The sequence below is a fragment of the Anser brachyrhynchus genome (assembly GCF_964034855.1).
Source record: "Anser brachyrhynchus genome assembly, chromosome: 11".
Taxonomy (NCBI): Eukaryota; Metazoa; Chordata; class Aves; order Anseriformes; family Anatidae; genus Anser; species Anser brachyrhynchus.
The window spans coordinates 20,443,586-20,463,758 of NC_137706.1; the positions used below are offsets into that span (position 1 = coordinate 20,443,586).

The 20,173-nt window shown below is 59.0% G+C and overlaps 2 protein-coding genes across 2 annotated transcripts in view; both read left to right on the forward strand.

Annotated features, from left to right (window-relative positions):
* ZWILCH (zwilch kinetochore protein) overlaps window positions 1-3,748 on the forward strand; it is a 194,827-nt gene extending 191,079 nt beyond the window's left edge. Inside the window, exons 23-24 of the transcript XR_013938108.1 lie at window positions 2,539-2,717; window positions 3,423-3,748. The gene's annotated coding sequence lies outside the window, so the exon portion shown is untranslated. The remainder of the gene's footprint in view (window positions 1-2,538; window positions 2,718-3,422) is intronic.
* A 2,098-nt stretch (window positions 3,749-5,846) lies between these two features.
* The window catches only part of SMAD6 (SMAD family member 6), a 35,054-nt gene continuing 20,727 nt past the window's right edge, over window positions 5,847-20,173 (forward strand). The window contains exons 1-3 of the mRNA XM_080551512.1: window positions 5,847-6,992; window positions 9,502-9,558; window positions 10,757-10,834. Of these exons, the coding sequence (XP_080407638.1) occupies window positions 6,227-6,992; window positions 9,502-9,558; window positions 10,757-10,834 (901 nt within the window). The 5' untranslated portion in view covers window positions 5,847-6,226. The remainder of the gene's footprint in view (window positions 6,993-9,501; window positions 9,559-10,756; window positions 10,835-20,173) is intronic.

Consider the following 20,173-nt stretch of genomic DNA (forward strand, 5'->3'; position numbering starts at 1 on the left):
CGCCGTGCCGGTGCCAACCGCGCTCAGGAAGCCCGCTGGCTTCTGGAGGATGAATAAAAGTTATTGATGTGAAATCTGCTGCACCTTGGAGTTTGGCTGGGGTTCAGGTAGATCAGGCGGCTTCTCCTCCTTCCCTGGCTGCCTGGAGCCTGCCCGCTCGGACCTGCCGCACTCGGCACCGCACTCCGGCGGCCGCACGCCCTCGGCCATCCGTCTTCTGCCTTCCTCTGGAGCAGGTCGTCCTGTGCGGTGCCGGGGAGCTCTGCTTGCCGAGGCCGCGCTGGGTTTTGTGGAGCGGTCTGCTCGAGCCTGCTCGGAGAGGGGCGATCTCAGCACCGGGGGGATCGGCAGAAGAAAAAAAGGGAGGGAGAGAAGCCACGGGGAAGTAAGCATAGCGAAGCGAGAGCAAGTAGGAGAGATGGAAATACAGCTTTTTTTGATGGGGAATAAAACACCTGTGAAGGCTGGCATTGGGTCCGGATGAACATGGTCTTTCTGTCCTACAAAACCTGAGACACCGGTGCTTGCTTTGGGTTGCATCGGGCTCATTTTGAGTTCGTTTTCCTAAAAAAGTGAAAGCAGCAGCACAGGGGATAACCCCATACTCATGGCCCTTGCCTGACAGGTGGGTTAAATGCTCGAGCTTCGACTCAAACTGGGGACCCAAACCCAAGACCCCACATCCCAGATGGGCGCTCACATCTCTGGGCTGGAACTCAGACTCTTTCTCCCTGGATAACTGCTTAATTGCTTACACAAACCGGGCCAGCTCTGCACAGAAGGGATTTAAAGACTGGGCTTCTCCTGGGCTGGGAGACTTTGTATCCCAGTGTCCCTGTGTCCCTATGTCCCTGTGTCCCCGTGTCCCTGCTGGCAGCCAGGGACCTCTCCAGGGGCTGGGAGCGGTGTGGCTGGGTGCCATCACCTGCAGGTGAGGGCCTGTTGGGAGAAGATTTTACCCTGTGGTTTTGACTAGAAATCCAGGCTCAGGCACAGGCAACCTCCCCAAACAGCCCTTCGTGGAAACTGATAGGTTGCTACAAAAAAAAAAAAGAAAAAAAAAAAAAAGAAAAATTTGGTTTTGCCACACTGACATTTTCTGACACAAGAAAACATGTTGTCAAAAGCTTCCCAACCGCTCTGCTGGGAATGTGCTCTTTGCCATCAGTCCCCAAGGCTGGAGCGCTGGGGTGTTGAAATGTTACTACAGCCCTGGAAACTGTGAGTCAGCTCGTCCCACCCACAGGAGATACTCGTGGGAAGGGCCTTGCGGAGCCCGGAGAGGCGGCAGCCGCAGCGCTCGCCTCGCGGAGCTGCCATTAACCCGTTCTCATTAATTGCAGGTCGGGCGGAAGGCAGCGTTGGGCTGATTCGGTCGAATTTTGTTCTTTTTTTTTCTTCCCTTTCTGGTTCCTCAAGAGATTTTGCAGCTTCCATCTCAGCCTGCCCCGAGCAGCCTCGCTGCTGCGTCCCCAGGTCACCCTCCGGGTGCCACCACGGCACGGGACGGGGCCACCTGGATGAAAGGCGCCTGAGCAAATTCGCTCCCGGCTGTACCCACGTGCAGGGATTTCCACAATTCCTCATGCCAGGAGGAGGCTGGGGCAGTGCTCTCCCACCTTTATTTACCCCTTTACTCTGCCCAGCCCCTGCATGGGGACGCAAGCACGGATCGGTGCGCGCCGTCCCCGCCGGCTCCCCACCACCGCGGGTGGCGAGCTGCACGGGATGCTGTGGCCAAAATGGGGTGGAAAGGGTGAAAATAGCAAACACAGGCTCCGAGCCCCATGCGTGCTGGTGGGCAACAGCCCCTGCGTTCCCTCGATGTCCATCCTCTGGGCTGGGACCACATCCTGAGCCCGGAGGAGCTCCAGAAGCCGAGGCCTGGGAGAGCCGAGCCCAGCGGTTGTGAAATTCGCCGCGAAGGAGAAGCCTTCAAACGGTTTTTGGGTTGGGTTTATCCAAAGGCCTCGCTCTGGTTTTAGCTTTTTCCATCCTGAAGACCGTCCAAGGTCCTACCACGGTACGTTGCGGCGCAGAATATAACGTCTGCAAGAGTAACACGAAAAGTCAGCCTGAGCTGGAAAGTCGCGGCGATGTCATTAAAACAAACGAAACGGGACGTTCTGGTGCTGTCAGAGCTTTTTTTTTTTTTTTTTTTTTTTCTCCCTTCTGGTTCCTTTCAAAATCGGCTTCCAGCAAAACCAGCCTGATTTTACGAGGCCTTTCAGCTCTTGGCAGAGCCCCCTGCTCAGGCGCAGCACTTGAGCCGTGGTTGCTCCGGCCGGGTTCAGGCGCTCGGTGCCTGCGGGCACGGGGTGAGACGGGGCCGCGGGGTGTCCCCAGCCTCTGCTGCCCCCTGCTCAGGGCACCCGACCCTCAGCACCCAGCACGTGGGGTCCCCACCTCGACCCCAATTTTAAGGCATTAGAATGACCCAAGAACCAAGCTAAGTGTTTTTTCTTTTCTTTTTTTTTTTTTAATATATGACAATTTTTCATTTTGTGTTTTAATCCCTGCGCCTTTCTCTTCGACCAGAAAAAAAGAACCGGAGACCAAGAAGCTAGAAAATCGGAGATTGCTTTTGCGTACTGAAAACCCAGAAGCTTCCCGTCCTCGCCTGCAGCCCTGGGCTCTGCTGTCGCCTTCGACTGCTCCTCCCCGTGCCCTCTCCCTGCTGTCGCCCCATCCCGGCCGCGTTTTGGCTCTCGGAGGAGGTGAGTGCCGGGGCCCTCGCGGCCACCCACGGTCCTCCGGGCCCACGAGGATTTGGCTTTATATAGCACCTGGGAGATGCATGTCAGATAACGCTGGCAGGCTTTCAAAACCTTCTCTGCAGCTTTTGTGCCAAGACCTATAGGACGTGTTCCAGAGCATCTCGCAGGAATGTTTGTTATTATGGCAGGCCAAAAAAAAAAAAAGGGGGGGAAAAAAAGGCAGTGCAGGAGCACATCGCTGTTAATTACCAAAAATCCTTTAATAACCGACATTACTATAAATGATGTGTGCGTTATGGGGAGTACAATTGAGGGCTCTGTTTTTCTTGCCCCGCGTTGGGGCGTGGAACAACGTCCCCTTGTTGCCCAGCCCGAGGTGGTGGCACTCCTGGCGAAATTGGGGCTTCTCCATCACGTACCTGTGCCCACCGTGAAGGCCCCGTTGTTCGTCGTGCCATCCTGCACCGTGGCTGGGTGGCACTGGCCACGCAGCGACACGTTGCTGGCTGGAATAAGAGCCTGTCCTCGACCCAAATGGTGCTGTATTTAAGATTTATATAGATTTAAATGCTGGTAATTGCACATCTGTGCCATTTTAATTCAGAGGGCTGTTTGTAAATAAGGTATCGGAGGGAAAAGCGTCAGCTGCTGTCGGGGGACAAACCTTAGGGCCGTGCAGGACCGGTCGGTCCGTGTGGATTTTAGGTGCTGGAGCCTCTCCGGAGCAGCCCGGGGACGGGCAGGGATCCGAGAGCCAGGAAATCCCGATTTCTGCCTCCACACCTGAAGCCGAGCCCTTTCCGCAGCCTCCCCGTGCCTTCCCGTGCGTCTTCGTCCCACCAGCACGTGGCCGCCCCGGCTGGATGCTGCCTGCTTCCTGCGCGGGGCTGCGGGCGGCGGTGCCGTGGGGCTGCTGCTGGGGCACCCGCGGGCTTCCAGCGGGGCCGCCACGCGACGTTACCTCCACGCAAAGCCCGTCAGGACGTTTCTGAGGGGGGTTTTAAGGTTTGCCATAAAAAAATGGGACTCCACTGACCCAAAGCTCGCTCTCAGGTGTGCGGGTGCAGCCGGGCCTCGGGAGCACCGCAGGCGCCAGCCTCCAGCTGCAGCAGGAGCTGCCCGAAAATGCTGATCAGAAACCTGCCCAAACCGGGATTTACAATATCTTGGTTGACAAATTTTATTCGTTTCTTTCTTTTTTTTTTTTTCTCCTTCCTGGGGAAGTTTTCCAGGTGCTGTGAGGCCGGGCCGCCAGGTGAAGGTGCCCCACTGCCCGCTCCCCTTTGGGGGCACCTTCCCGGGGCACCTGTGGGGCCAGGAGCCGCTGCCTCCAGTGCGTCCCGACTGCCCGATATCCCCGATAAATCACGGGATATCCACGGGTTTATGGAGGCATAAAGGTGCTTGGGGGTAAAGGTGTGGGGGGGATTTTTATTTTTATTTATTTTATTATTTTCATTTATTTTCTTTTATTATGTTTTTCTCTTAGTATTTTATTTTCTTTTATTATTTTCTTTTATTATTTCCTTTTATTATTTTAACTTATTTTCTTTAATTATTTTCTTTTATTAATTATTTCATTTTTTTTACTTTATTTTATATTACTCTAATTAATTATTAATTTAATTTTTTTTTGCTGAAACGCCAAATTCGTGCGGGGCAGCCCCCCCACACCTCTCCCGGTGCCCCCCCCGGACCCTGCCCGGGGCACGCCGCCCCCCGCCGGCTGCCGCCCCCCCATCGCCCCGCGCCCCGCTCAGCCGCCGGCGGGCACAAGGACCCAGCGCGGGCCCCGCGGCGCGCCTTTCATTCACGGCCACGCCGCGGCGCGCGGGGGGGGGGGAGGAGGGCGGAGCCCGCGGCGGCCTGGCCAATGGGAGGCGGCGGGGCAGCGCGTCACGCGGCGGCGGGCCAATGGGCGCGCGCCGGGCCTGAACTTTTGCCACGGCGGACGAGTCGCTACAGCGCGGGGGCGTGGCCCGGCGCCGCGGCTCCGGCGGGAGGGGGGGGAAGAAAGGCGGCGTTAACCCTTTCGCTGCCGGAGCGCCGCCCTGACCTACTTTCCCCCGGCAGCCGCCGCGGGGATCCCCCCCCTCCCCCGTTCCGTGCCCGCGGGGGGCTGGGAGGGGAAGGGGGCGAGCAGCGGCGGCACGGGCTCGGCGGAGGAGTGGGCGCGCGGCGGGGCTCGCGTTACCGGGGAGGGGGGTGGTGGTGGTGGTGGTAAAAAAAAGGGGGCGCGTGTCCCTTTAAGAGCGCGGCAACCCGAGCCGCTGTTTGCGCAACGGGCGGCGCGGCGCGGGGCCGCCGGAGTGTCTAGACTGGCACATGATGGGCGGCAGCCAATCGCGCCGCCGCTCGCCAGGGGCCCCGCGTGCGCGCCCGAGCCACACAAAAGCTCAGCGAGGGCGGGCGGAGCGCGGCGGCGGCAGCGGCGGCGGCCCCGGCAGCCGGCACCCGGCGGGCCGAGCCGAGCCGAGCCGAGCCGAGCCGAGCCGAGCCGAGCCGAGCCGAGCCGGACCGGACCCAGCACCAGCAGCACCCAGCGCCCCGCCCGCCCGCCCCCCGGATCCTCACAGCTGCCATCCATGTCCTGAAGCCGGCGTCTCTAGTTCCGAGCCTTTTCTTTTTTTTTTTTCGCTTTTTAATTTTTTTCCTTTTTTTTTCCTATTTTTTTCCCTATTTTTTCACGTTTTCCATTTTTTCTCCTTTTCCCCTACTTTTTTTCCCGTTTTCCTTTCCCCCCCTGAATTTTCCCTGATTTTTCCCTATTTTTCCCCTTTTTTCCCTAAATATCCCCTAATTTTCCCCCCTTTTTCCCTAACTTTCCCCTTTTTTCCCCTAAATTTTCCCTAATTTTTCCCCCTTTTCCCCCTAAATTTTCCCTTTTTTCCCCTTTCCCTCCCCCTTTTTTTTCCCCTTTCCCCTTTTTTTCCCCCTATTCCCCCCCCCCTTTTTTTTCCCCCTTACCCCGCGTATTTTCCCTTTCGGCTCCCGGCACCTAACACCCCCGGGGGCGCCGCTCGCCCCGCCGGGCGGCCCCCACCCCCTCCCCCTCGCCGGGCCTCCCCCCCCCCCCCCCCCCCCCTCCAGTTTATGCTCGGGCTCCCCTCGGCCCCGTCCCGTGCCCCCGGCCTCGCCGCCCCCCCCCCGCCGCTCCCTTCGCGGCCCCGGCGCGGCGGCCGATGGCGGAGGGCCCGGCGCGGCGGCCGTGAGCCCGGCTCCGGGAGCGCCCCGCGGCGCCGTCTATGCCCGCCCGGCGCCCCCGCCCCGCCGCCCGCCCCATGGTGCAGCCCCGCCGCGGGCCGGGGGCGAGTCGCTGCGCAGGGCTGTGGCGGGGCGCCGCACGGAGGAGCCGCCGCGCCGGGGAGCGGGGCCCGGCCGGGAGGGAGCCCGCGGCGGCGGCGGGGCTGAGATGAGATAGAGGCGGCGGCGGCCGGCCACGAGCCCCCCCCGCGGCACAGGGGGCGGCGAGCGGCGCCGCCGGCCCCCGGCCGCCCGCGCCTCGGCGTATGTTCAGGTCCAAACGCTCGGGGCTGGTGCGGCGCCTCTGGAGGAGCCGCGTCGTGCCCGACGGCGGCGGCGGCGGCGGCGATGGCAGCGCCACGAGCGGCGGCCGCGAGCCCGGAGACGGCGGCGGCGGCGACGGGAGCCCGGAGCGGGGCCGCCCGGCCCTAGGGAGCGGCGGCGGGGCCGAGGAGCCGCGAGCCGGGCCGGCGGCCGGGGGGCGCCGCGGGGTCCCCCCGATGGCGGAGCGCCGGGGGGCTCGGCTCCGCGCCCCGCAGCGCCGGGACGGCACCGAGGGACCGAGCCCGAGGCGCGGCCGGGAGAGCTCCGTGACCTGCTGCCTCTTCGGCGAGCGGCAGCCGGGAGCCCCCCGGGCCGCCCCCCCCGGCCCCGACGGCGGAGCCCCCGGCGGGTCCCCGGAGCGGCGGGGCCGCGAGGCGCGGTCGCGGCTGCTGGTGCTGGAGCAGGAGCTGAAGGCCGTCACCTACTCGCTGCTGAAGCGGCTGAAGGAGCGCTCGCTGGACAGCCTGCTGGAGGCGGTGGAGTCCCGCGGGGGCATGCCGAGCGGCTGCGTGCTGGTGGCCCGCACCGAGGTGCGCCTGGGGGGCCAGGCGGCGCCCCCCCACCTCCTGCTGGGGAAGCTCTTCCGCTGGCCCGACCTGCAGCACCCCGCCGAGCTGAAGCCCCTCTGCGAGTGCCAGAGCTTCGGCGTCGCCGACGGCCCCACCGTCTGCTGCAACCCCTACCACTTCAGCCGCCTCTGTGGGCCAGGTGAGCGGCGGGGGGGGTGATGGGGTTTGGGGAGGGGTCCTTAGGGTTTTGGATAGGGGGTCCTGAGCTTTGGAGAGGGGTCCTTTAGTTTTGGGGAGGGGGTCCTGAGCTTTGGGGAGGGGGTCCTGAGGTTTGGGGAGGGGTCCTTTAGCTTTGGGGAGGGGTCCTTTAGCTTTGGGGAGGGGTCCTTTAGCTTTGGAGAGGGGGTCCAGAGCTTTGGAGAGGGGTCCTTTAGTTTTGGGGAGGGGGTCCTGAGCTTTGGGAGGGGGTCCTTTAGCTTTGGAGTGGGGTCCTGAGCTTTGGAGAGGGGGTCCTGAGCTTTGGAGAGGGGGTCCCGAGCTTTGGAGAGGGGGTCCTGGAGTTTGGGGAGGAGGATCCTGAGGTTTAGGGATGGGGTCCCGAAGTTTGGGGATCCCCCCCCCCCCAATTACCCCGTGCCCGGCCAGCATGGGACAGTGACCGGCGCTTGTGAAACCCGCGCATCAACCCCCTTTCCCCTATTTTTTTTTCCTCCCCCCCCCCCCGCGGAGGTCCCCCTGCTATTTAGGTGCCGAAGGGGCGATAATGTGCAGTTTGCATCCTGCTGGCGCCAGCCTGGCTCGCCGCTTCTCGGGGCGGCCGCGGAGCCGGGCAATTACCGCCGCGCCTCGCAGCCGCAGGGCCCCGCGCAGCCCCGCCGGGGGCTGCGGGACCGGGGGGGAACCGGGGGGCAGCCGCAACCCCACCGAGCCCTGGGCTTGGCTTGGCTTTGCACCCCCCCCCCCCCTTTTTTTTTTTTTTTTTTTTGATGCGGATGGAGAAACCCCGGAGGATATCGGAATCCTGCTCACGGTCCCCTTCTTGGCAAGAGCTTTGATTTTATTTATTTTGCAATCCGGAATCCTGCCTCGCTTTGCATCACTTGGTTGAAAGAAACTTCTGTGCTCGGCACGCAGCGCCGGCGCGCTGCTTCCCCCGAAGATCGCTAGAGGCTGGAAGTAGCTTTTAGCTTCGATTGGAGGAGATGTGCGTTTATTTTAGAAGCGGCCAAAGTTTCCAAGCCGCTTTCCCGCAGCGATGGCTTTTTCCCAGCGCTCTGCGGCTCCGAGCCCCGGGCGCTTCTGGAGCGTTCCTGCTCTGCAAGAGGGTCCCTGGGCCAGGGGCCCCCCCAGTTCCAGCTCTGCCTCTACTGGGGAAGGACAGCGGGAGCCCCAGCACGGCCCTGGTGCCACCACGAATGGTGCCCCTGCGCTGGCCACGGGTGCACCTTCGTCCCCAGTTCCCCGCGGGGCGATGTGATGGAGCAGCACAAGAACTCAGCCGTGCTTCGAAGAACCACGCCGTGGCACCGGGTCCGGCTCTGGCAGGGGACCTGCTGCTCCAGGGCTGGACGTTGGCTCCGTTTCCTGTTTGTTTTCTTTTTTTTTTGGAGGCTGCTAAGAGCCCGTGAGGAGAGCATCTTGCTGCTGGCAGCCTGCTTGGTTAGGCCTCTCGGTGCCTGTTTCAGGATGAGGATGAGGACCCTTTTCTTTTTGAGGGGCAATAAGCCACGCCAGAGCACCTCGGAGGGGATGCTAACAGCGTTTTTAATGCAATAACTCAACGTGAGCTGCGGTCGTTACACTGAGGGACTGGTCTTCTGCTCAGTGTGGGAGCTGAGGAGCACGTGCTTGTTGGAGAGGCCCGGGGTCAGCGTCCTGCCTCCGAATTTCCAGTGCAGCGCCTCCCCAACGTCAGCCCAGCGCCGGGGCCGTCCCGCAGCCCAGCTGCCTGCACGCGGCTCAGCTGCAGCGAGGCCGAGTTCTAGAAGCAAGCCACGATGGAGAAGAAAACCCCACCTCTACCCCGGGAAGTGATGGATGACCTTCCCCAGCCCGTCGCGTGGTCTTTCCGCTTCCAAGCGCAGCAGGAGCCGGATCGGTGACCCGATTCATCCAGGAGCTTCTGGGGACTCGCTGCGGGCACGTGGATGTGCTGCTGCTGAGCACCGGGCACCTTTGCGGGGCCTGGGCCAAACTGAGGACCACGGGAGCCCCCCGAGCAGCCAGGTGCTGCTGGACACACCAAAGTGACTTCGGTGGCTTTTTGGCCGAAGCCAGCCAGCCCACAGCATCGGGCTGTCTGTGCCAAGAAAGGAGCCTCTCGTCATCACCCAGCGCCTGTTTTTCAGTCTTCGTAATGCGGTGTTTGGGGAGCTCTCGCTGGGCCCCCGCACGTGGCTTGGAGCCGCCGTGGTCTCCGGCACCTGGCAGCGCCGCAGCCCGGAGCACGGCACGTGCTTCGGTTGGGGTGCGCGGGCTGGGAGGCAGGATGGTGACATTTCCACCCATAATGTCTGCCTCAAGAGGTCAGGGCTGAACCCCTGTTCTATGGAGATGTGGACATGGCTTTGTGTAGAGCTCCTAGTGGGTTCCCATTGCGAGCGGGCTTTATCCATCGTGTGTTTGCGGCCTTCTAAGTGCTCCTAACTCGGAAGAGGTTTCATTTATAGACTGAACACAACACTAATGCAAACTTCCCTTTTTTCCAGAGTCTCCACCACCTCCTTACTCTCGGCTGTCTCCTAATGATGAGCAAAAGCCACTGGGTACGTGCTTTCCCTCTTTTGATCTCCACCAGCACTCGTGGTGCAGCCCCGGTGCTGGTTACCGGCACCTCTCGGCGGCGCGTCGGGCAGCAGGCGGCATCAGGGATTTTCTGCCTGCTCATTACTTCTGAGCCAAGCATCGGCTGACGGGTTTCATGCAGTAAATGAACGCCGGTTTATCATCCCAAATTGCCGTGCAGGCGCATGCAGATTTTTTCCCAAATGACACGAAGCCCTGTTCTCCGTGGGGGCGTAATGAAGGGTTCCCGGGCGCCGTGTTTTGTCTGCGCGCGGGTGCCGGAGCGCGGGGGGCGTGGGAGCTCCCGGCTGCGCCCCGGCCGGCTCCTGCCCTTCCTGTGCTTATTAACCCGAGACGGAGCCTCTCCAGGAGTCACTGCTCTGTAATTTTGGAAGGGCATTTTGCTGCTCCTGATGAATTAGAAAAGCTTTGGAAAGGGAAAAGCCCACCCTAGCCTTCGCGTCCAGAGCATCCTGCGAAGCAGATTTGCTGGTCATGGGCTGGTTTTGTTTTCCTTCTTTTTTTTCTTTGTTAGGTGTGGGAAAAAACAGAGGGGGAAAAAAAAACCAAACTCGTCCCTCCCTTCTCTCCCCACTGCAGGGTAATTCCCTTCAGAAACTGCTGGTGCTGCAGGGAGGGATGGTAGGGAGCGACACGTGACTTGGTTAAAACAACAGCCAGGGCCTGAAATCTGCTTCATTGGCTTGTTTGATTGGAAAAATAATAGTTAATCTGTGAGCAAACAGTTGAGCACTTAATTAGAGGGGTGTAAGCAAGAGAGAATAACAAAGACTCTTAACTTGTTAAAACAAAGTTTCCTTCGCTTCAGCAAAGAGGAAGGAAGGAAGGAAGCAAGAATAAACAGCTTCAAGAATTTTAATGGCGATAATTAAGTATAGTAACTATGAATTGTTTAGAGGCTTAATGTAACCTTATCCAGTAAGCACCAAGTTCCTACTTGTTTGATCGACTTCGCTGCAGTTATTTCTGTGGTCGAAGCGACTCAGACTTTGCACGGTGGAGGTACGAGGTTAAACGCTGCCTTCTGGCCCGGCAGAGAGTTTTTCGGGAGGTGTGGGCAGGGGACGGGAAGCAGAGGGGCCCCGGGCATACACGTAGAGCTCGCAAATGCGGGAGGATTAAAAGCTGTGCTTTTTTTTTTTTTCTGTCTCTTTGCAGATCTATCGGATTCCACGTTGTCTTACACTGAAACAGAGGCTACAAACTCGCCCAACGTCACGCCCGGAGAGTTCTCAGGTTGGCAGGCGCTTGTGCTCCCGGGGAGCTCGGGGACTGCAGGAGGAGGAGGAGGAGAAGCAGCAGGAGGAGAATGGGGGGGGGGGGGGTTGTGCTGCGCCCTCCCCGTGCTCGGCATGAACGGGGAGAGCGAGGGCTCAGGGCGGCTGCTTGGAGACGTGCGGGCTGCGATGGGGTGCCGCCGGTGGTGGCACGCGGGGACACTCGGGTGGTGGCTGTGTGTGGCCACGCGTGGCCCTGGGGTAGGCGTGGACCTGCTGTCCCCACTGGGGTGACGGTGAGGCTGTATCCACCGCGGTGCTGCCGCGCTGTGCTCTCGGGGTCCGTGCAGCACACAGCCTGCCCTCCCTGCCGCGGCCGGGCCCTGCGCTGCAAGCTGCAGAGCCGTCGAGGCTCCCAAGCAGAGCTTTGCTCAATGAGGCCCCGGCTTCGCCCTGCCCCACCCCTGCACCCTTTCTTGCGTTTCGTGGTGCGCAGGCACCGCCGGAGGCGGTTTTGCCTTGGAGCAGAGGATCAGGACTCGGATCCGTGTGGCGCTAGGGCTGTGCTTGTTGGTCGACCTTCTCCGGCCGGGGCTGAGCGCCGTGCGGCAGGGAGGAGGCCAGAAGGGACCCACCCGTCCGTGGGACCTGCTCGTTTCCATGCCAGAAAGGACTTGGTGCGAGGCAGGGCCTGGCAGCTAGGGTCGGGGTGCACAAACCCACTGAGCTGCCTGGGGCTGAGCACCCGGCCAGGTTTGGTGCTCGCTGGGGCCGGTGCAAGCAGATGGGGTGGCGGTGACGTGGCTGGTTCGGCAAAACCCACTCCCCGAGGATGCTCAAGCCTTCAAGCGGCGTGGCGTGGCGTTGTTGTGATCGCACGGCACGTGGCCCCGTGGGCATTTTTTCGGGATGGGTCTGTATGGGAGGCTCCCCGGTGGCCGCAGGTCCTGCCGTGTGCGTGCCGGGGTCTTGCCGTGTGCGTGCCGCGTGGCACTGCCAAGTGGCCACGGCAGGGGAACAATTGATAGGAGCAAGGTCAGCCAGCGCTGTGCCGCGATAAACGTGTGCTCCCAGCGCCCAGCAAACATCTCTCGGGCTGGATCCGTCCCCGTAAAGCTCCCCGTGCCCGTGGCTTTTATTGTAACTTGATAATAGCCATTAATTATAGCGGCGGAGTTTTAAAAGCAGGGTTCCTGAGGATGTAATGGTTTAGCTTCTATCACAGCTGAGTTCTTTATGGGACATCTGGTGGGTTTTCTGGACTGGAAGGGAGACTTTAACTTTTACTCGAACAATATAACGATAACATGTGACCAGGATCGGGCTGAAATCGGATCCCTGCTCTCCCTCTGCGTGGTTTCAAATGGTGTAACTTTTAATAAGAGTCTGGGGCTGCGTGATTTATTTTTCCCCAGTGCTCCTGATGGCTGAAAGAGGATAAGAGCTTCACTGAAATTAACCCGTACTTGTCATCGCCGCAGAGTAAAAGGGAAAAAAAAAAGCACTTAGGCCGTGGTCTCTCTGCCATGTTTCGGTTTGTTTATTCTCCATCCCGACTTGTTTAATGGGCCGGTGCAAACGGCACACAAAGCACGCGGCCTGCCCTGCCCGCGTTGTGTGTACCGAAGGAAGGAACTGTGCATTTAGCTCCCCTTCCAAAAATAAGGACGTTTTGGATCTAGCATCAAGCCGCTACTATTTATTGCTCCGGCTTTGATCATCAAAAAGGCTTTTCCTCCGAAAACCACAAGATTCAGTTTGGGGTAACAAAGAGCGCCATTCTTGTGCTGTTGCTCGTTTGCTTGACGGACTTCTAAACGGGAAGCTTTAGCGTGAAGTAGAAAGATCATCTCTTCATACGTACAAAAACTGAAAATGCTGTTTGAAGCAGGCCTTTTCATGGTTATAACAGGGATCTTTACAGTCTGAAAGGCTGAAGCCTGAGGTTTGGGCCACAACACAGGGTTGTCTGCCCATGGGTAACTCCGTGGAGAGCGGGTTTTGGGAGCGTACGTGACCGGGTTGGGAGCGCTTCGTGTTCCTCGGTCAAGTGCAATGGTCGGGAAGGGCCTGGGGTGGTGGAGGAGGCACTTGGAGGTCTTTGATCCCAAGTTTCCAGGAGCTGAAGCATCACCACGTTTAGGCACACAGGAGTTTGCGGGGCGTCTGCCTCTTGGCTGCGTGAGATTTACCGGTGCAGCCGGATCCTGGGGATCCATCGGGGCTGGTCCCCGGGGGGATCTGAAGAGGAAAACCTGGTGTTTCGTGGTCCCGTGGAGCCCAGGCAGGTTTCTGTGGGCAGGCTCGCAGGGACAGGCAGCCACGTGGGGACACCCAGGTCACTGCCCCGGCCTGGGGCTGCCGGCGGTGGCTCCGTGCCGCGGTCACCCGGGGGGGCACATCCGCAGCCCAGCTCACCGGGACGGGGCTGGGGAAATACCAGGGAAAGGGCAAAATCCAGCGAGGCAGAAACAAAGCTCAGCCCCGTGACTCATAACTGGTGGAACATTTGTAGTAATTTCTCTCTCTCTTTTTTTTTTTTTTTCCCCTCTTCCCCTCAGACTTGGCTCCTCCAGCAGTGCCAAGAAGCTGCTGTACCCGTTAGACTCGCCAGGCTTGTAGAGGGCTGCGCGGCTCTGCAAACTGGTTCGGGGTGCTGGGGCCGGGCTGCAGCAGCGAGCAGCCCGGCCCCGGGGGCTTTGCCGTTCCCTGCCTCCCCCAGGGCTCTTCTTCACCCCGAAAGACCCCGTTCCTCGCCTTCCCAGTGGACAAAACCTCGTAAATTTGTATGAGCAGCGATCCCGAGATGCTGTGGTCTTGTTCATGGTGGCGTCGAGCTCTCCAGGGGCTGTGCTGGAGCCAGGGCAGGAGCAGGGGCGGCGGTGCTGCTTGCCAGGAGCAGTTTGTGGAGCAGTTCGTCCATCCTCTGGAGGCTGTGGGATCGTGTTGGGGCATTGCTTTTCCTCGAGCAGCTCTCGGTACGGGGAGGTCTGAGCCGCAGGAGCAGGCAGCAGCCCGACGATGCCACGTGCAGCTCCCGCGGCAGCCGGTGCCAAGCCTTTGTGCTCGCTCCTCTGCCCCGAAACGAGCCGCTCGTCACGCCGCCTCGCCTCGTGTGCCGCCGCACGCCCGCTCCTTGTTCCTCGCCTAGCCGGGAGCCGTAGAAATGTTTGCGCGGAAAAGTTGCATTGTTCGGAGGGCAAGGCCTTTGGGAATCGGCGCTGCCTGCGAGGCTCGAGCCCCGCGTGTGGCAGGGCTTTGCAGCGGGGAACGGCTCCTCGCCATGCCTCCACGCCTCCCTCCCGCACGGTCCCCTGGCTACAAGCCCTGTCGAGGGCTTGTGCCTGCACCCAGGGGCTCTGCAGGAGGCGCCGGGGAAGATGCTGCCGTAGGTGTTCCAAAACCGGCGTGCTGCTCGGTTCAGAAATGAATTCGCTTCCCCTGTGCTCAGGCTCTTTGAGAGTTTCAGCCCTGGTGGGCTCGCTCGTAGCGTCCGAAAGGTGCGGCTGGGTCCCTGAGGAAGGTCCGGGATGAATTTGGGGCATTTGGGAGCCTCGTCCGAAAGGATGGAGCTGGTGCGGAAACACACGAATGGATCCAAAACCTGGAAAATGAAGGGCTTGTGTGCAGAGCTGGGCTCCGCCAAAGGATGCGCTCTGCATTACTCCGACGTTGGCAGAGGACAAGCGTGAATTAACAGAGAGTGGAGAAACCGAGACCGAGTGGGCCAGAGCTCATTTAAATCATTTTTTTTCGAGGCCTGGGAGGCCAGAGGAGCTGCTCGTGGTGGCGGTGGGATGCGGGGACGGCGTCCCTGTGTGCCTCGGGGTGGCTCAGCCCCGCTGCAGTGATGGCCCGGCTACAAAGGGAGAGCTGCAGGGTGGCTTTCTCTGCTTCCAGCAGCCTTGGGGCGATCTTCGGGAAGCGTATTTCCAAATGCACTGAATGGAGAAAGTGAGCGTCTCCCTTCCTCTCCCCCCAGAAATAACAGGCCGCGAGGATTTATGCTAACAAGGAAATTTATGAAGATCCTCTGTGTTAGGGATAGGAAAAAAAAAAAAAAAAAGCCTATAAATATGTAAGGCGGATGTGTGTGGAAACTGGGCAAACACTGCCCTTTCCAGACTGGGGGAGAGACTGGGAAATTACCTGCTAATAGAAAACCTGGTATTTTTCTCGTTAGTCGGGTGGCAGTTTCTGCTGGAGGTGATGAGGCCGGGGGGGGTTTGCAGTGGGTTTGGGAACATTTTGGGGCTGGGGGCTGAAGCTGGGACCGGGCAGCATCGCCGAGCCTCTTCCTCCTGTCTGCCTCCGTCCTGCTACAGCAAACAGACATCCCTCCTAAAAAACGAGCGGAGCGTATCTGTGCATCCAGCTTAATCACAGACAGATGTTTATTTGGGCCAGTAATGGTTTTGGTTTCCTTTTTCTTTCATATTTAACTTAAAGCTCGCTGGCGTGTCTGACTCGGAGCAGTCCATAACAATCAGGGTTTGGCTAAAAGGTTTTCTCGTCGGAGGAGCGCGCGCGTTGCCAAGAGCTACTTCTTTGATGCAAAAAAATACATCCTGGAGGTGCTTTGTCAGATGTTTTTATATTAAACATTTTTCCTCCATAGTTTTAAGTTTGCCAACGGGAAATAAAGTGCATCTATTTTCCAATGTGCTTCAAGAGAGGAATTCTGCGCTCCGCGTGAAGGTTTTCCCCCCACGGCCCGTGGGCTGCATGGATGCTGGAACGCAGATCAGAGAGCGCGGCCCCGCAACGTCCTTCCCTTCCCTTCCCTTCCCTTCCCTTCCCTTCCCTTCCCTTCCCTTCCCTTCCCTTCCCTTCCCTTCCCTTCCCTTCCCTTCCCTTCCCTTCCCTTCCCTTCCCTTCCCTTCCCTTCCCTTCCCTTCCCTTCCCTTCCCTTCCCTTCCCTTCCCTTCCCTTCCCTTCCCTTCCCTTCCCTTCCCTTCCCTTCCCTTCCCTTCCCTTCCCTTCCCTTCCCTTCCCTTCCCTTCCCTTCCCTTCCCTTCCCGGAGGACATCACAACACCAAACCTCGCTGTGGGTGCGAAGCCTCCAGCCCTGCCTGGCCCCGACACCAAAGGCAGCCCCGAATCGCCGAGCGAGCCCCGCAGGGAAGGTGGGGAAGTCCTCGGGGATGGCACCCCCGGCTTGCAGCACTCATCCCTTTCAGAGACAGAGGTGTGCAACGAGTGTCCTCAAGCTCTCTGGGCTGGTGATGAGTCCTCCGGAGCCTGCAGGTCTACAGGAGGGTCCTTGTTGGATTTATTGCCTTGGGGCTTGCCGCAGCGGTGGCGCCGGTGGCAGCTCCTGGCACGGAGCTGTTGGTTCCTGCGGGGCGGAAGGGGAACGAGGAGCGGTGCCCGGAGGTGGGGCAGCACGGAGACCTCGCCGGCCTGCAGCTGAACCCACCTGGAGCATCAGGACTCAGCAAACACAGCCTCCGGGGCAAGCCTGATGCGTGGAAAAAACCCTTTAGATCCAGGCTGCGGGGACGTTCCCGCGTGCGGAGCTCCCTCCGGTGCAGCGGGTGGCTCGGGTCGGGTCCCCGGCCCCGTGGTGTGTTTTGGGGTCCGCAGGAGCTCGCCCACACTTTGTTGCCCGTGCACCTTCGTCTCGCCTTGCACACCCAACGCCCCGTGCGGAGCAGTGGGGAGGTGGTGCTGAACCCATCGGCAGGAGGAGGAGGAAATTTCGGCGGTGGCCATGCAGCTGTGGAAGGGTTTCGAAGGCGAGCGCCACCTGTTCGTAAAAATATCCTGCAGGTTATGAGCTCGCAACGCAAGCCTTTTGGGTTTTGGAATTGATTTCTGAGCTGGGCCAGGTTAGTAGTGTGGGGAGGGGAAATGAATTTCAGAAAGGGTGAGGGACTGCTGGGGAATTAGCTGGAGATGCGAGGAGAGATTTGTGTGCAGGGAAAGGGCAGTTGGCGCTGCGGGCATCCCAGGGAGGGATCTCAGGGTCTGCAGCTCCTGTGCTGTGAGAGGACATCACCGGCCTCCAAAAGAGCTGTCCTCCAGGAGGAAAGGTGTCGTCTGGGATGGAAAATGGAGAAGTGTCGGCGATGCTCACAGGCTCAGTGGGGCAGCGGAGCTGGAATCGGCCCCATCGCAGCCCACCGTGTGTGTTACTCCACCTGTAAGAGCATCCTTCCTCTTCCATCGGTCCTGCTTTAGCAGGCAGCACTTAGAAAAATGTGGACGATCAGAGCTGTCCCTGCTCCAGAAGGACAGAAAGAATGGGAGCTGGCTGCCAGAGCCCTGGGATCGTTTGTCTACGGCAACACAGCCCGCGTCTTGCACAGCCAGTGGCAGGAGGTTGGGCTCATCGATATTTGGCCCCGTGCCTGCTGCGGGGTTAAAGCAGCTTTGCAGACGGTGCCTCTGCATTGGGGCACGCACGCAGAGCTCCCCGGGACGTGAGAAATCGCCGTGGTGGAGCCGCTAGGATGCTGTAAAGCCAACGTACCGGGGTGCCTGGGGTGCTCTGGGAGCAGCGCCCCGTCGCGGAGGGAACCGATGGCAGTGCTGGGGATGGGGCACGCGGTGGGTGCCTGGAGGACAAAGCCCCAGAGGTGCTGTCCCTCTGCAGCGGGGACTGTTCTGCAAGGGGACAGCACGAGCAGCGTTTGGGGAGCAGCGTGGGGACGGCACGAGCAGCGTTTGGGGAGCAGCGTGGGGACAGCACGAGCAGCGTTTGGGGAGCAGCGTTGTGCTGGGGGCGCTGCGTTTCGCTGTGCGTGTTGCAGAGGAGAGACTCAGTCGCCTCTCCTCTTCCTCCCTTACCTGGAACCGGGCTGGCTTTCTGCAGCTAGCCGAGATGTTTTCAGCATAGAAGTTCTTGGAGTGAGTACAACACCCAGATAAAATATGTTTTTGTCTGTGGTTCATTGAGTAGTTATGATGTTTGGCCTTGAATCACAGAGTAATCACATCCCTCGCTTCTCCAAGCACCTAAGCATCACACTTGGAAAAAAAAAAAGAAAAAAAGAAACATCAGGAAGTAAGCAAGTTACTTAAAAGTAAATTAGTTTAATCTTTGTAGCCAAAACACTACATTCTTGCACCCTATTAGGAGTTGGATACGGCTTTCTAGGTAGTAAAAGTCCTTTTGATGTAACTCCGGTTGTGTCTTTTAAGCAGTGCACATCTGATGGCACGGCTTTGTTTGAACTCCCTCTCTGTGCGTGTTTTACTTCTTAAATGGATTTGCTGAATACTGGACACAGTGTATTGCTGACCTTTGAAAACGGTGAATGTTTTGAAGGGGAATTTTGGCTTCTCGGAGCGACCTGTAGAGAGAGGCTAGCATTCAGAGTTACAGTAATAGATTTTTTTTTATTTTTTTGGTGGCACTTTGATGAGTGAGAGGTGTTTATAGGCTTGATTCATAACCGAGTTACTAAGGTTTTCCACGGAAATAACTTATTAAATCTGTGGCGCTTACCGAAACGATTGAAGTCCGTCGATTTGCTATTCATCAAAGGCACCTCCTTTCCTGGACGCCAGTCCCTAACTCAGCATTTTACCTCTGGAGGATGCTCAAATCCAAGCGGGGTGTGCGGTGCGAGAGCTCGAGACGTGTTTTAGTAAGAAAGAGAAAAAAAAAAATACCCCAAGACAAACTGGAAAAAAAAAAAAAAAAGACTTCAGGAAAAACATCTCCCGTCCCTCAGAGCGGCTGATGGCTAAACCTGCCTCTCTGGAACACTGCTTATTTGTGTGGCTTTCACTTCGCCGCTCAGCAGCCGAAAAGTACATCCCTTTACTGCCTCTGGCCGGGCTGCTGCCGGCTTTGAAGTGCCTCGCGTCCCTGGAACCACAGGTTAAATCTGCTGGCGAAGGAGACTCGGCTCTTTGTCCTCCCAAAGTGCTCGGGATCGGCGGGGATTAGGCACACGGCTGTTCCTGTTTGAATCATGGCATGGGGTGAAGATGCGCCGTGCTGGGGGCATCGGGCTTGCAGGGTGCTGTGTTTGCTCACCCTCCCATTTTGTGCCTTTCCCTTGGTGGCTTCCCCGAAAAGAGGGTGGTTAGCCTGGAGAAAAGCCTTGCTGTAGGGCTGAGAGCGCGGAGAGGGGAGGGATGAGGTCTGGGCTCCTTGTCGAGCTGGTGCTGGATAACCATCCCACGTGTCGTTTCTTTCACGCCCAAGATGACCAGACCTGAACTCCCCCATGCTACAAAACCCGTTCCTGCCTCTCCTCTTGGGTGCAGACTTGCTCTGGGAGCAGCCCGACTGCGATGCTTTCCATGCAGGCGGTGCTTTATGTTCTGGGTTGTGAAAGCCCATTTACAGAACCTGCTAAAAGGTCAAATTCCCAGCGATAGAAGAAAGGAGTCAGTAGAGATTATTTACGTATCTGTTTATGCAATTATTCATTTCAGCAGTTTTTCATTCCTGGGGGAGCAGGAGGCCTTTCCTGGCTGTCTGAGGGCCCCGTGCAGCAGGGTCGATGTGGTCCAGCCCTGCAGCATCGCCGCTGCTCTCCTCCATTAACCTCGGTCCTGCAGCAGCCTCAACACGGGTTGGGGCAGGTGGGGCCAGGCTCTTCCCTCTGCCCTGGGAAAGCGGGAGGCATCCAGAGGATGCCGAGTTCTTCCCAGTGGTTTTTCGTTGTTTGTGTCCGTCTAAAAGAGGGGAGCCTCCAAACGTGGCCTCTGGCACCTGCAGGGGCTGTGCCACCTCCACCAGCAGCTGCTCCCTTCTCCTTTTCCTTCCCATCCCTCTCAGAGCATGGTTCCCAGAGCAAACCCTGGACCAAAACCCTCGTTTTCTCCCCAAAGTGCCATTTATCTGTGTACCCTGTCTCACATTTGCTGTCCCAGCTGGACCGATGGCAGATTCATGGTCTCCACGCTTGGGTTTTGTAGAGCTGTGCCGGTGGCCGTCCTCCTCTTCCTCCGCCTGCGTTGGGCTTTATGGATTTGGGGACGGTCCTCGCCCTAGGCGGGAGGATCAGGCTGCCCTTCCCTGGCTCAGCTGGGCTTCAGAGGCTGGAGGAGGAGCTGGGGGCTTCGTCCTGCTGCAGGGCATCTCCTGATGCTGCAGTGCCCACGCGCGGTGCCCATGGGGGTGCCCCCGTCGCTCCCTCTGTGCATGGAGCGCGGCTCCCAGCTGGGGCTCTGGTTTTGGCAAGGGCGCGCTCTTACCCCGTGGGGAGTCAGGAAGCACAAAAGCCTTTAACTTTATGAATCGGTGCCGGATCCAGCAAGCGCCGTGCCGGGGATACCTGGGAAGGATTCCTCGCAGCAGCGCTGAGGAAGGTTCAAGACACAGATGTGTCAGTTTTATCTATATATTCCATTAGAAGGAGCGAAGTGTGCCAGCAGAAAGGCTATTTTTCAGCT